This window comes from Pungitius pungitius, chromosome 20, assembly GCF_949316345.1.
Source record: "Pungitius pungitius chromosome 20, fPunPun2.1, whole genome shotgun sequence".
NCBI lineage: Eukaryota > Metazoa > Chordata > Actinopteri > Perciformes > Gasterosteidae > Pungitius > Pungitius pungitius.
This window is the reverse complement of record NC_084919.1, coordinates 11,673,371-11,688,337: the sequence shown is the minus strand read 5'-3', so window position 1 is coordinate 11,688,337 and position 14,967 is coordinate 11,673,371. Positions and strand designations below refer to the sequence as shown.

Here is a 14,967-nt window from a genome sequence, read left to right as displayed (position 1 = left end):
TAGTTTAGTTGTCAAATTATTCATGTTTTCAGAATGAATTAATGCCCTTCAAATTGAATCTGCTGAGAGGTTGGGACACTCACACCCCTGAATATGTGACATCAACAACATGATCAGTGTATTTCTCCCATTCATGCTTTGTCCAGCTGCCCCCCCAGGTCCCTAAGGAAGTGTTAATATGACACAGGTCAAGCGGGGCGACGGGGATGTGGAGGGTCGGTGGGTGCGATGTGAATCTGAGAGCTTGTCTGAGCCACTCTGGTTGAGGAGCCGTTCAATGAGAAGCTGCCAGTGACAGTTTGCCAGTGTCGGTGCATCGTGGGGAAGGGGGCCGGCGGGGGGGGGGGGGACAGCTGAGAGGCAATATTGTAAGAGGGGTGTGGGGGGAGGATGGGGCCGAGGCTAGGGACTCCGGCAGACGACAGATCCCTGGGTCGGCCTGTGTGCGGAGCGACGAGAGGTGTTTCTGTGCTCTGATTGGCTCCAGTGTCTCCTTTTAGGGAAATGGAGTGTAACAGTTGGCGGTGGCTGCGTGTCACAGACTGTGGCCAAAGCTCCGGCTCCTTATTTGTCACCTCGCACAGCCCCCACGTTGCTTACGTCCCCATGCTGGCGCCCTATCAGGCCACTGTGAGTGCACTATGAATGTAAATACCCCCCCCCCCCCCCACTACCATCAGCAGGTCGAAATGCTCTGTTCATATATGTGCTGTAATGTACATCAGAGGGAAACGCTGATCACCTTCTTGTCTATTTCTATTTCAAGCGTTTACCTAGACGAAAGCAGATTGTGGATTTCCTGATGAGTTAATTGTCAATATATTGTCTTGTAAGGGTGGAAGGAAAAAGACAAACAGCCTAATGATTTAATGTTCAGATAATCAGTTCCCTTTTTTGGAAGATAAATAGAAGCAGCACATTGTCTCAATCGAGAAGTTGGAACTAGAGAACATCATCCCTAATTTCAGCTCTACAATGAGCTCCGTCATTCAAGAATCTAGAAGAGCATTAAAGCGACAACACGCAACTGTGAAAGTAAAAAAATAAAGACACGCTTGACGTATTGCATGAGTCAAAGTATTGTACCACAGTATAAAAACACATGTAAACTTTCAAAACAAGAGTAAATCTGGAGTAGGCTTTCACCCGCGAGCTGGCATCCAACCCGTCACTTTCTAAGCCCATTGTTAAACTGTGAAGCTCCTCTATGGTCACAGTCAAATAAGTCCATGCCAATTTATGGTTTGACACAGCACATGTATCCTGGTCTTCAGAGGAAAGTTATTTGATTGCTAGAATAAAACCAGGGAAGAACACCACAACCCATGTTAAGTTTAGGACGAATGGCCATTTTTGTTTATAAACCACAGCAGGAAAATTAATTCCGTCATACTCCAGAAGGAATTCATGTATAAACAAAGAAAATCATGAACAAAAAGATGCAAGCCTCATTTGTTAGTGCATGTTTTTTTTATGATTCTTAATTTGGTTGATTGACTGAGTATGTACATACATACGCTACACAGAGTGTAAAATGACACTTATTTCTGGGTTCCATGCTTGAAGAAGTGTTTGTTGGGAGCTTGTTCAGGGCACTGGGCACAAATGCTTCACATTGTTGAGCCAAATGTAGGAGTCAGAGACATCCCGTTGGATGAAACCAGTGCTGTGTTTTGTCAACAGCTCCCTTCAAGTCAAGGAAGCACTTTTTGGCAGAGTCCTGTCTTTATCACCAGGGCTTTATCAGGATAAAGCAGATTGGTCTTAAATGGGTCGTGGTTTTGAGGGCCATTCGTCCTTATACGGGCACAGAGGAAGCACACAGTTTGTCTGACAGCTGCCCCTTCTGCACTTCACCCCCCCCCCGCCCCCCTACCTCTTCCAACACACACTTATACCCATACACCTCAGCAGCTGTTAGCAACAACTGCTTTTTTTAACAGTCAAGTCCTGCTTCAGCAGTTGTTACTATTGAGGATGCACTGCAACAACACACACTGTTATAGAAATGGCTAAAGATGAGCACGGTAAAACGACTCTGGTGCTTTCTGTTTCACAGGCAAAGATGACACGTGTTGCAATGGTGGTTTTTGAATGAAAAAAACAAAACACTTTGACCACTAGGTCAGAATTGTTTTAAATGTGCTGAAAACAAGCCAATTACTTTCAGTTAAATTTCTGTTCTAATTTCAAGACCATAAAATGAACAGAGGTTACTAAAAATACATTTAAATGACCAATAATAGTAGTCTTACTACCATGTTTTGTACACCTCCATAACACGCAAGGAATCCTGTTAACGTTGTCGCTGCAGGGTAATACGTTTCAGTAAACAGTCACTGACAATGAACATGCAGTCACCCAAATGTGTGACATGCCTGCAGTAAACAACTGCCGGGTCGGCAATGTTTGACGTGCTGTTGACACGATAATCAGAGTGATCACATCAGCGGCTATTTTGTAACCGCATATGACTGAACGTAATGATAAATAGGGACTCAGTTAAGGCACATTATTGCGTGTGACTCCTCTCATTGTTACGTGTTATGTTTTTAATGTGGCTCTATAAATCAAAGCTGATCTCGGAAAACCCTGCAAATCAAGCAGTTAATGAAAAAAAAATCCTCTTCAACCACAATGTAATGCATCTCTGATATGGGAATGTTTATGTATACTGTGTTTATATATTTATATTTGTATCATAAACACATATGCAACAATACAGCAAAGAAGTCTCAAAAGGGGCTAAATATCAGAGTTTCTGGTAGACAATAGCTGCTGAAATGAGGTCTGCATCAAGCGTGGTCATATTGACCGAGCAATTCCTCCCAGCTCTTAAGATCTAAAGAGTCTAAACAGTCATCCCCTGATCGGCTAAGAGGCTAAATGTACTGCTCATGATTCTCAATTCGGAGCCAACGGGTGAAAGCTACGATCCACTCTGGGGGATTGTTCAAATCAGTTCAAATGATTTGGTAAAGCAAAATGACAGCAAGTATAAAAAAAAGGCTAAAATAAGAAAAGACATTAAACAACAACAATGTCCACTGACACCAGGATTTCCTTTTCAGTCAAAAACAACAGTACTTCTCACAGTTTCTCTGTGAGCTCTATGAAAATACGCTGTGCTTTTAAAGTTACCATATCAGCATCTCCTTGTCATGCTCAATGACGTGATAAACATTCCTGTATGATGCGAGTATCTGGGTTTGAGTGGGCAGCTAAATGGGGAGATGCATGCCGTCAATAAATTAGAGGAATACCATAGTGACATCAGTCTGGAATGTAACTACTACAAGAGGAACTTTATTGAGTGTTATGCTATTTTAGACTAATACTTTAAATTGTTTTAATTCCTATATGTTTTAGCCATCGAGTAGGCTATACAACAAACCAATAGATTGTTGTATTGTTTGAGCCTAAGCTACCTAGCAATATATATATATATATATATATATATATATATATATATATATATATATATATATATGTAACCTGAAACATTTTTCAATGCAGGAGTTTTAGTTGTGGTACTGATACATTTACTAAAAGATCTGAATTGTTCCTTGTCACTGTGCAACATCGTATAAAAATAGGTACAATAGGACTAATGACACATATCTCTCTTGTGTCATCATATGGTGAGACTAAAATGCAAGAAGCATCAATGGACAACAACATGTGTATTACACTACATGTGTAATACACATGTTGTTGTAAATAAATGTTACGCTATGACAATTATGAACAGTAAGTAATGTGTAGTCATCATCATGATTAGAATTGAAATGATTTTAATTAGACTAGTTGAATGTTGAATGGTGTCAGTGGCGAACATGGAGTACGTGATGTCACATGACGTGTCAACATTACGTATTCTCAGCGCAGCATTTCATTGGCCGACCCTTGGCAACCCAAGAGAGTCCATTAGAAACGGTGTTACATGCCTACTGGTTTTTGAACCTACTGGTTTACCTACGCGTGTCAATAATGGGTGTAGTTGGAACAAGTTGTAGGTGTATTAAATGACTGCACACCAGCAAGTGACAAGCCCTTCCTCGGCATTGACAATCTCTAGTTTCCTCCAGAGATTGATTGACAGCTGATTTTTAGATTTTTTTTGCCCTGACCCACTGTCTCCTATAGGACCAAAGTGACTGGCTGCTGGACAGCGCTCTGGGAAGATGGCTGGCTTCAAGACGATTCGTCTTCACAAACCTCACTCTGCTCAAAGTGCTGCTGTGGCTTGTGCTGCTCGGCCTGTTTGCTGAACTGGAGTTTGGCCTGCCCTTCTTTGTCCTCTCCCTCTTCTACTGGCTCTACGAAGGACTGCGGAGCCCAGCGGCCCGTCAGCCCGGAGAAATGAGCGCTTATTCTGTGTTCAACCCGGACTGTGAGCCGCTGCTGGGCGCTCTCACTGCCGAGCAGCTGGAGGGAGAGATGGGTTATGGACATCTGGCTTCACATTTATATTGAATAATCACATCTTATCAGCATTCTACAGGGATTTACACTAATGTTTTTTATGTCTGTATTACTTATTCCTGATTCTATTCCTAAAAGCAGTTCTGTTTGTGAAATATGGCTATGTGACATCAAATAACTTAAGCTTTAACTCATTTCTAATTTTGTAGAAATGTGGGAATGGTAAGGAAACTGGAGAGAAACAGCAGCTTTGAAATTTATATTAGAACAAATGTTCCTCACTTCAAATAAATGGCTTTTCCAATTCTAATGATTAAAGCAGTGTTGCGTGTTGTCTCTAGGCCTTGATGTCTCTGATCCCAAATTACAAACACACCAAGCACAAGCTAATAAAATGGCCTATCACATATCTATTAAATGTACATGCTGAACCGGTTCAACTAAAAGCAGGTAATGTTTCAAATACATTCTACCTTTCCTTGGATTTTAGTTGATGGTTTATCAGAATGATAGGCTTTACCATCAGCAATGCGCGCTCCAACTGTTGTGTTACGTCGGATAACTGCTTCTTTGTTAAGTTGTCGTAGATGTTTACAAGTTGGAACTTGAGTTAAATTTTCCAGAAGTTGCATCGGGAGGTCTGAGGTTTTTGCGTTACAGGTTTTCTCAAACGCAGCATATGACTTTTTGCACAGAGAGAAGAGCACTTACCGACACAGTTAGAGGATTCACTCCCACCTACTTCCGCGTTCGCCTAAAAGCCGCTAGAACATGTTAGTGTAGATATCCTCATTTTTCTGCAAGCAAGGACCAAAAATAGAGAAACACTTTTCGTTTTTGGTGAGAATAATAGGTCAACTGATGTGAAGGTTCTTATTGTAGTTTGTGTGTGTGTCACTGAACTTCACGATGGGCTTGCTAGCTGCGATAGCTCACAATTTGTCTTTTGGGTGGTCAGGTAACTCTCTTGACGAGTCATTTTCAGCTCTTTGGCAAAAAGTGTTGCTCTTCCTGCATTGTCAAACCTCGTCAGATTGAATCAGTTCGGCGGCTTCTTCTCGCTGTCAAATCAGTACGTTTTCACCCAACTTCACCCTCGCCACTTTTCTACTTGGTCTTTATAAATATTGTTGAATTATTATGTGGGAATGTGCTAGTTAACAACAGTAGCATGTTAGCCCAACGTGCAGGTGTTTGCCGCTCATGCCGAGTGGTGTATGGTCATTGATCATTTAACGTTAATTAATACTCATAAAGGCTCCAGATTCACGTTGGATGTCGGCGATGGTTTTGAATGCGTCCACTGACAGCTGTCTGTTTCAGCAATGTCCGGAAGTCCTGCTGTGATCATGCGGCTGGTGGCCTCTTCCTACGCTGTGGCTGAAAAGGCCGGGGCCATCGTGAGGAAGGTCCTGCACAGTGGAGAACTTGGCATTGTGGAGAAGGTGGGACTGTAAATCAGAGCAAAGTTCAACTGCTGATCGCGCGTGCCGGATGTACGCCTTTGCTGCGGACATACTGTGCTGTTTATTTAGTTCAACCTTTTTGTAATTCTGTATTGCTGTGTCCGTGCACAGACTGGAGCCAATGATCTGCAGACACTGGCAGACAGACTCGCACAGCAGAGCATTTGTGCATCGCTGTCCAGACGTTTCCCTAAAATCACCATCATCGGAGAGGAGGTGGCATATTCGACTCTTTGTTTTTGTTGTGTTGGTAAAATGAGGTCTATCATGCATCCTGAATGTGTGTCTTGTGTGTCAGGAGCTTCCAGATGAGGAGATAAAGGAGGATCTCGTTGAAAGTGGTCTCTCAGAGGAAATCCTTCTCAAGACGTGCCCAGAAGAATATAGCCATCTCAAAGAGGAGGAGGTAACCGGTTATTAAATCACTATTAAAAAAAATATGTTTTCATGGTCAGTTATGTTGTGAAATAAAATAAAATGTAATGTTATTTATTATTTGGTTTTTAAAACGATGTGCCGTACTGTTGTATCAATAAAATGTAACTTCTTCTGTTGTTGTTTTTTAATCTCAGCTAGTTGTGTGGGTTGACCCCCTCGATGGCACAAAGGAATATACTGAAGGTAGGCTCTTCAAATATGCTTCTTAAATATTGACATTGGCCCAGAAACCCTCGGAAACAAATGCTGAAGGCCTTTAAGGCCTTATACAGTGACCACGTATACCACGTCCTGGCTTTGCACTGTGTTCTCACTTTAATGAAACCCTGTGAAACCTTGTCATAGCAACAACAAAAAATACTTTGTTAAAAGTACTAAGTACTAACCTTGAAAGTGTTGTGAATTAGAGGATTAGTTGATTAAACCAACTAATGGTCTGACTCCAGTATTCAATATATATTTGTTTTTATTAGTAATAATACATTTTGAATGGTTAATTAAAATTCTTAATGCACAAAAACCCAGCAGTCTTTCACGTCTATGTGTATCCCCTCTTCCTGTTTCTCTCCCTTTCCTTTCCTCTGCTGACCTCAGGGTCAAGGTGTCTCCATCACCACCGTGAGGCCAGATACCAAACTAAGGGTCGGACACCTCTCAGCCTTACAGCACAGCTCTTTGTTGAAACACTGTTAGAAGGATGAACCCTGGCAGTTTAGAAAATACATTGTTCGCATACAATGATGCTTCCCTTTCAGCGTACTGCACTTGCCTTTCTGTCCAGCAAGTGACCAAAACTCAAATATATGTCTAGAAATGCATTTCATTGGTTTCTTCAAGCTGCTTTCTGTTTGAAGGGCTCCTGGACAATGTGACGGTGCTTATTGGTATCGCACATGGAGGTCGAGCCATTGCAGGTGTCATCCACCAGCCTTTCTACAACTACGAGGTACAGGCCGCACTAAATGATCGTGTGTCCTAGCGGTTTCAACTCAAGCCGTTCATTCAAAGTTTCCTTGTCAGCTTGGAGCAGGAGCAGCTTTAGGGAGAACTCTGTGGGGGATGCCAGGACTGGGTGCCTTTGGATTTAACCTGCAGGAGGTTCCAGGTGACAGACGCATTGTCACCACCACGCGTTCCCATAGCAACAAGCTGGTAACGGACTGTGTGGACGCCATGGAGCCCCATGAGGTTGTAAGAGTGGGCGGCGCTGGGAACAAGGTGAGGTGGATTTAGACTTGACAACACTGTGAGGCTGTAAACATGTAAACTGGGTTTTTACAGTCTTATGCAGCAATGATCTTGACATACAGCAGCAAGACTAGAAATGATTTCAACAATAGAGCTGAAGGTCTGCACACTGGTTTCCTTCATTACAAATTCACTAGCAAAGCCACGTTGCATGTCAATGCTTCACAATCACCCTGGTGATGGTGTGAAATGACACGTTTATGCAATTGAAAATAACATCTCTTTCTGTGCATCATTGTTATTTCCTCGTGTCAGTAACATTGACAAATATGCTTTGAAGATCTAAGTGGGACTAGCACAAGGCATTTAAGGCATCCAAGTTATCACTGGATATAAAATGTACGTGTTGAAATACTCACTGTTGCTAGATACCCTAGTTTTGACATTAATGTGGTGCGTTAACCAAAGTCATCTGGTAGCCTGGTGTCTCGTGTCCACAATTGTTATTGGTGTTGTATTGCTATTGTGCTACCAGTACATATTGTTGTGTAAAGAGTTTATGTTTAACAAATCTCTCTTCAGATAATCCAGCTTGTTGAAGGGAGGGCTTCTGCATATGTCTTCGCCAGTCCAGGGTGCAAGAAGTGGGACACCTGCGCTACCGAAGCCGTTCTGCATGCCGTGGGAGGTAAAAAGAATCAATTCTGTGGCAGCACAGGATGTTCAATTCGGGCTTCCCGCTTTACAAAAAGCTTAGTTTACTAGTCTTTGAATTACTGCCAAAAGAGTTTATTTTCCCCCTGACTATTCCTTATTCCTTGTGCAGGTAAACTGACGGACATGCACGGCAATGCATACTGCTATGACGCCAACGTCAAGCACATGAATTCGGCCGGCGTACTCGCAACACTACGAAACCATGAGTACTATGTCAGCAGAGTACCACAGTCAGTGCTGCAGGCCCTCAAGTCAGGGTGAGGTCTGTCTATCTTCAGAAGTCACACCAGTAGCAGACATTCACAACTCACACAATCATTCAACGTTTTAACACTAACGATCCGTCCACATGTGCAAAATCCTTCTTCTATATGCTCTGCTCTGGTTGTGTGTCATGCACTGTTTAAATAGCCAGAAACAGGGAACAGACTTCATAGGGTTTCCATTCATTTCAAACTAAATCTCAAATTGTCATTAACACACTGATTCCAACTTGATCAATAGATTACAATGCAAAACTTACCGGTGGTCGGTATAAGTTAAACATTCATTGAGGAGTTTGAAATGATTTACTTGAATGCAGGTTTGCTTCATGGAAATATTGATGAGCGACAATCTTGAGAGTATTTACTTTGCTGGATAACTTAAAACAGATTTCAATCTTGTTCCTGTAATGTAATTATTCATTAATCTTGAAAGATTCTGGGTGGTGGCTTTTTATGTAATATGTTAAACTTAATTTTCCAGAATGTATTCTGACATTAAACCCTATATGAACTTGTATATATAAAAAATTGTTTAAAAATTGTTCAATTGAATTTGCTTTAATATATAGTTATACTTTTCAAACAACTTGTTTTTTTCAGCTATACTATACTTTCTTTGCCATTACATTTTAAGACCCATTATCTTATGACTTTTCCATCTTATGACATTTCCAACTCTTTTGGCAATATTATATTACGACTTTTTTCATAAATTATTTCATATGATTTCCTGACAAAATATATTGACTTTTCAGGATATTTTATTGACAAATGGGAATAACACCCCACTCCGCTGGTGGAATCAGGAATCTTTTTTTTTTTAAATAAATAAAAGATTAAGCAAGTGCACCAGCGAACAGAAAGTGTTTGTGCGTGTTGTGGTCCTTCGTCCTGCCTCCTCTTCGGCTTGCAGGATCTGGTCCGTGGGAGGATGAGCCAGACGTTGGCCCGGTGATGCTTTCCGGTTGCAGATCACAGCTTCATCAAGCGGCTCTTTAGCTCTTTAGCTCGTGCAGGGTGCAGGGGAAGAAAAACTCTGGCTCTGCCCTTTTCAACATACTATGCTATGACTTTTTACAGACTTTTATTGTATACTTTTCTAAATTCAAAATGATTTTTAATTCATTTTTAACTCTCTGTTGATATTTTAAATTCATTGGTAATATACATTTTTTTTAAACTATATACTATATAATTTCCTTTATCATTAGCATTTCTCTTTTTTCTATAGCGCTTTTGTTGCCGTATTATAGGATTAGTTTTGGCACACTATACTTTCATTTTTGACATACTGAAGGGTTTATAAGCTTTAACTACTCTTAAATTACTTTTGACAAAAACTTTGACTTAATGAATTACTGGCAACATTACTTTTTTGCTAAATTATCATTTATTTTTTTTGACATATGCTTTGACTCTGTATACTATGATTTATTATGACTCTTTACATAATACTATGCCTTTTGTCACAAAGTTTATATGGTATATCTTTAATGTACCTCTGACTTCACTGGTCAAAGTTAGCTACCACTTTTCTGCAGTACTTAATTAAAGAAAACAGAGCAGGCTCAGCTTTTATTTCACTCGTTTCAAACACACTCGTACAAATCTCAAAACGTCTTAACATACTGATTCCAACTCGAAGATTGATCAATTTACAAAGCAAAAGGCAAGCTTTAAATAAAGAAAAATCTGTTGGTTCAGTGTTCAAGAAGTGGGAAATATTTAATCAAAAAATGTGTTTTCTTGCCTTGAGGATTTTGACCTCTTTACAATAAATGCAATGGAGTAGGGCCTGTTACAATAATTACATCGACCCCTTACCACTACAATACATGGACATAACCTCAATCATTTGTTATCAATTAATCGTTTTAATGAATTGACAAAACTTTCACTATTCCCTGTTGTGTTGAAGTGCATTTTTTATTTACATAGGATTCATTTTAGCCAACCTTAAAGAACCAACAGTTTCCTCCCATTACAAGACTTGTACAGTGTGTTAATTACTCTTATGCTATAGAATGATCATCACACAAGCAACAAATAGTTCTAAAGCAATATTATTAATATAATAACCAATGGCAAATATTCCTGGGAAAATACATGGTCCAACATAAGTAGTTATCATAACAGGCCTAAATAGAAGTGCAACAATGCATGAGAGGTCAAAATCTACTGCTGTTGCAGAATGAACGTACTGACACCAATTGTAGTTGAATCCTGTCCTTTTCCCGCTTTACCAGCAAGGTTTTCCTTTGTCTTTTCTTCACACCTTCTGTAATCGCTTTACTCTCATCAACATTTACTGGTTTAAATAGGCTTCAAAGGCTTCTACACAATTATGCTTGGACGATTTTCATACCATCAAAATATCTGGATCTCTAAGGATAAAACATTCTTATGTCTAAGGGAAAGGAATAGCAATCTAACTTGCAATTAAAAAAAAAGTAATTATTGAAAATAGGTCTAATTGTGTTGTTGCAGCGAGTTAATGTGAATAAGAACAATGCCTCATGTTTGTCCCTCTTGTTTGCTAAGTTACATTAGCCAGCAGTTGGTGCGTTTCATATTTGTATAGACTTCTTTATCTAACTCAATAGGAAAGCATACAAGCACATGTCCCGAAATGCAGAACTATTCCATTATGCAGTATAGCACTTCATCCACCAGATAGGTGGGCAATGGCAGTAGGATGAGAAACAATTAGAGCTGTTGTCTGAGAATTTATGGGTTTTACCGAACAGAAAACCATCTCAATCTCACAAGCAGGCATGCATTCACAACATCACTATGGGAATTGTTAATGTGAAGGAAGAGAAGCAACATCTTTCCCATTGCACAACAGTTTGGTTTAAATATTGCCAAATGGAGTGAGTAGCAGTTAATGCAGACCATGGCATCAAATAAGAAAATGAAAAATACAGGTTCATAAAAATACCCACAGAACAAGCAAAAGACACTCTGCTTTTTTTTTTACTATTTTTTTTTTTTTAAACATGAACAAGCTGGCTGAGAGAAGGCTGGAGTGTGTGAGGCAGCCTGCAGGGCCGCGGGACAGAGATAAACCGAGGGACAAGCAGGAGAGTCGAGGCCAGCCGCTCACCTCTTTTTAGGTGCCTGAGCGGTGCGAGGCGGGGTGACGGGCCGCGCCGCATTCACGCCGCCGTACTGGTATTTTGCCTTTTTTTCTGACGGCTTTAGGATCTGAAAGAAACGGACGACGATCCTGATGAGTACATTCAAAGATCACGAATCAGCATTCTTGTGTTTGGGGTGCAACAAAACAGAGTTCTCTACCTGAAAGGAGCACATAAGGGACTCGTCCACACTCATCATGCCGCCTGCATTGTCAAACTCCCCGCAGTAGTTAGGGGCAGAGAACAGCGTTACCAGCTGTCGCTTTGCAAAGAACTCATAACCGTCCTCAACAACCTGAAAGGTAGCAGGATTACAGATGAAACAAGTTGATAAAGAAAAAATGATCTATCACTGAAGATTAGTTTTAAGAAAAATTAATTTAATTTGATCAAAAACTGCACAAAAGCCTATTCAGTACTGTTATATAACATAAGTCAACCCAGAGGGAAGTAGAACTGACGGTTTAAGATTGTCAAAATTCACTAATCTCAATCATAATGCAGCGCAAATGTTACCTGATGTGCTCTGCAGATGAGGTCCAGGTCGTGACGGTTGAGGAACTTGCTGACCACGTCTGCCCCAAAAGTGAAGGAAACTCCCCGATCGTTCTCCCCCCAGCCCTGGACGTCTTTGTCTGGATCTGACCACAGCAGGTCACACAGCAAGCCTGACACAAACAAACCGTACACTCAAGGAGTCAATAACAAGTATTTTTATACATTCATTAAAAGCAGTTAATGAACCCCATCAGCAATCAATAATAATAAATTGAGCCGACCAGACTTGTAAAAAAAAACTCTACACCCTTCTGCGATCAGCTCAACAAGACAATGTCCACTTTTAGTTTAGCAACACAAGGACAACAGACCTGTGTCTGGGACATCAGTGGGTCTCATTATGCGGCGGATTTGTTCCATGGACTGTAGATCAGGAGAGAGCCCTGAGGACAACGAATACATTCTCAATAGCACCGTAACGTAATGATGAATGATTCACCGTTAACACATGTGGTTACATAACGGAAACACTATAACATAGCATTTAATATTGCACCATTTATTGAATACTGTATGATAAATAAATAAACTAGACTTTTTATTTATATTATCCATTATTCAGTGGCTACTCTGCAAAACAGACACTTCACAAACCTCCATGGCAGCAGAAAATCTTCTCATCAATAATCGCAGCAATGGGCAGACAATTAAAACAGTCTGTGAAGGTCTTCCAGAGTTTTATGTTAAACCTGCGCTTGCCTGAGGAAAGAAAGGAAAACATACAAGAGCGTAAAAATAATAATACTGGGTTACTACATTAAGAATTCAGTATGCATGCATGTATTATAATAAAAGTATGTTTCCCAACTTACACTCATCATAGAAGCCGTAGATGCGATTGATGGAGGCACATTCGTGGTTCCCTCTGAGCAAGAAAAAGTTTTCTGGGTATTTGATCTTGTAGGCGAGCAGCAGGCAGATGGTCTCCAGCGACTGCTTCCCTCTGTCCACGTAATCCCCCAAGAACAGATAGTTGGCCTCGGGCGGGAAGCCTCCATACTCAAACAGCCTCAGCAAATCTGTGTACTGCCCATGGATATCACCTGCAAGGACATGTTCGGCCAATTTCTCAATGGTGTCACAATATTGCAAGTAACATTACATTCTCAATCAATAATATGGAAATGAATCGACAGATTTCTGTGTGTAGAAAAACACAGGTTCTGTCCATGTTTTTAGAACATCTTTTTGCCGTTGCGTGGCTTAAGAAACATTCTACTGTTCTACTGTGCTTCCAACGGTCATTATGTGCTTTCTCATCTCCCTCCACTGGGATAGATCTAAAATTGAAAAAAAGGGTAATAGAGGCTGTTCTCACCGCAGATTTTGAGTGGAGCCTCCAGTTCTAGTAGGATCGGCTGGCTCAGGAAAATCTCTCTGGACTTGATGCAGAGCCCCCTCACCTCAGCCTCCGTCATCTGTACAACCTTTCCTGGACGACATCCTCGTACTGCAAGACAGAATAATTCAACATTAGCTGATTCTCAATCAGTGGTGAGTAGGTATTGAAGTGAACTGCCAGTGATCACAACTAATATGCATCAAAATCCCCCGAAATGGCAATGGCACAGATAACTGCATTTGCGAATTGTGTTCTGAACCAGTATTCTGACAACCAAGAATCTCAATGCATTTAAATATGTGCAAATAAAGACAGCGTTATTCCTAAAACAAAACAAAAAAAAGTTAAATTACGAAGCTGGCAGTGAGTGTGCTCCAAGCAGGTCAAACGTCTACAGTGGAGTTTTCATTTTTGTTTTGGTTGACATAAACACAACTCAACACACAACAGTTTTAACCCTTTATGTGGCCAGGGACCAAACGTCAGAACATAAGGACAAAAACGACATTGTTGATCAAACTGTAACGTTAGTTAGCGATCAGGTTTTAGTGGTTTATTTCGTAAGGGGGCGTGCCCTGGATGCTAGCCGACGTGCTAGCAGCCCGCCTAGCCAAGGGGAACAGCGAGTAACCTTAACTTGGCAATCACACAATTAAACAGTTCTTTCTCGTCCCGTTACATGACGAAAAAAACGTGAACTTCCCGAACATGCCAAGAAAAACACGAACCTGCCCGCGCTCTGTCAACGTTACGTCGGCCAGTTTAGCCGTTACAGTCAGCGAATATGTCACTGGTTGATAGCTAACGTTAGCTCGCTAGCCGGCTAATTGTTTCGCCACTCTCCCTTTTTTGCGCACAGTGCCACTACTGACGTTGATTAGAAAACCCGACATTATCAAAATAGATACCGTTGGCCACAAGGAACTGTTACACCCAAGTAACGCTCGCTATCGTTCAACGAGACATTTCTTCCGCAGCACGGAGCTTTTAACGCAGTGGCTAAAGTTAGCTTGCGGGTTGAACGCCAGCAGAGAGCGAAACATGCTAACGTGTTTGTAGCATATCGTGAAGTTACTGACGTTATTTACAAACAATCACGGACTATTCGGTCATTTTCTCGATGAAAAACACGGGACGACAGGTTATCGCATTGCTACAGTACCTTCCAGTAGTCGAGATATGAGGCTGTCAACGTTCAATTCGCTTTCCGCCATGTTTGTGATACTCACAGAGGCAGAATAATGGGCCAAATAGCCCCGAGGACGGACTTGTAGGCTCAAAAGAGCTAGCTATTCCGCTGCCAGGCATACACACAGAAATACTTATTATATTATTATATTTATAGCACCGCTCACCCAAGTATTGTAATTTAAAAAATCACGAGGCATATTTTTATTTATTTATTTAACTAGAAAAAGTTTTAAAAT

General features: G+C 40.9%; 3 protein-coding genes across 3 annotated transcripts; 2 read left to right on the top strand and 1 right to left on the bottom strand.

Annotated features, from left to right (window-relative positions):
* The first annotated feature begins 178 nt into the window (after positions 1 to 178).
* LOC134107853 (SAYSvFN domain-containing protein 1-like) lies at positions 179 to 4,754 on the top strand. Its single transcript, XM_062559795.1, has 3 exons — positions 179 to 219; positions 501 to 630; positions 4,147 to 4,754. The coding sequence occupies exons 1-3, from the start codon at positions 179 to 181 to the stop codon at positions 4,474 to 4,476; spliced, it is 501 nt and encodes a 166-aa protein (XP_062415779.1). The 3' UTR covers positions 4,477 to 4,754.
* Positions 4,755 to 5,346: 592 nt separating this feature from the next.
* Positions 5,347 to 10,071, top strand: LOC119194692 (3'(2'),5'-bisphosphate nucleotidase 1-like). The gene is made up of 9 exons (XM_037448981.2): positions 5,347 to 5,497; positions 5,749 to 5,870; positions 6,003 to 6,107; positions 6,190 to 6,297; positions 6,464 to 6,512; positions 7,184 to 7,275; positions 7,350 to 7,547; positions 8,100 to 8,205; positions 8,344 to 10,071. The coding sequence occupies exons 2-9, from the start codon at positions 5,751 to 5,753 to the stop codon at positions 8,493 to 8,495; spliced, it is 930 nt and encodes a 309-aa protein (XP_037304878.1). The 5' UTR covers positions 5,347 to 5,497; positions 5,749 to 5,750; the 3' UTR covers positions 8,496 to 10,071.
* On the bottom strand, positions 10,063 to 14,860 carry LOC119194691 (serine/threonine-protein phosphatase PP1-beta catalytic subunit-like). Its single transcript, XM_037448980.2, has 8 exons — positions 14,703 to 14,860; positions 13,517 to 13,648; positions 13,011 to 13,241; positions 12,793 to 12,897; positions 12,510 to 12,581; positions 12,157 to 12,308; positions 11,801 to 11,935; positions 10,063 to 11,707 (listed from the first exon to the last, which is right to left on the bottom strand). Exons 1-8 carry the CDS (start codon positions 14,752 to 14,754, stop codon positions 11,603 to 11,605), a joined length of 984 nt encoding a protein of 327 aa, XP_037304877.1. The 5' UTR covers positions 14,755 to 14,860; the 3' UTR covers positions 10,063 to 11,602.
* Positions 14,861 to 14,967: the final 107 nt, after the last annotated feature.

Excerpts from the sequence above, each read along its gene's own strand:
- LOC134107853 (XM_062559795.1), top strand. The coding sequence starts at position 179 with ATGACACAGGTCAAGCGGGGCGACGGGGATGTGGAGGGTCG. Across the intron at positions 220-500 it reads GACGGGGATGTGGAGGGTCG|GGAAATGGAGTGTAACAGTT; the intron begins GTGGGTGCGATG and ends GTCTCCTTTTAG. Across the intron at positions 631-4,146 it reads TGGCGCCCTATCAGGCCACT|GACCAAAGTGACTGGCTGCT; the intron begins GTGAGTGCACTA and ends TGTCTCCTATAG.
- LOC119194692 (XM_037448981.2), top strand. The coding sequence starts at position 5,751 with ATGTCCGGAAGTCCTGCTGTGATCATGCGGCTGGTGGCCTCTTCCTAC. Across the intron at positions 6,108-6,189 it reads TCACCATCATCGGAGAGGAG|GAGCTTCCAGATGAGGAGAT; the intron begins GTGGCATATTCG and ends CTTGTGTGTCAG. Across the intron at positions 7,548-8,099 it reads TGGGCGGCGCTGGGAACAAG|ATAATCCAGCTTGTTGAAGG; the intron begins GTGAGGTGGATT and ends ATCTCTCTTCAG.
- LOC119194691 (XM_037448980.2), bottom strand. The coding sequence starts at position 14,754 with ATGGCGGAAAGCGAATTGAACGTTGACAGCCTCATATCTCGACTACTG. Across the intron at positions 13,242-13,516 it reads GGCTCCACTCAAAATCTGCG|GTGATATCCATGGGCAGTAC; the intron begins GTGAGAACAGCC and ends ATGTCCTTGCAG. Across the intron at positions 12,898-13,010 it reads CTACGGCTTCTATGATGAGT|GCAAGCGCAGGTTTAACATA; the intron begins GTAAGTTGGGAA and ends TTCTTTCCTCAG.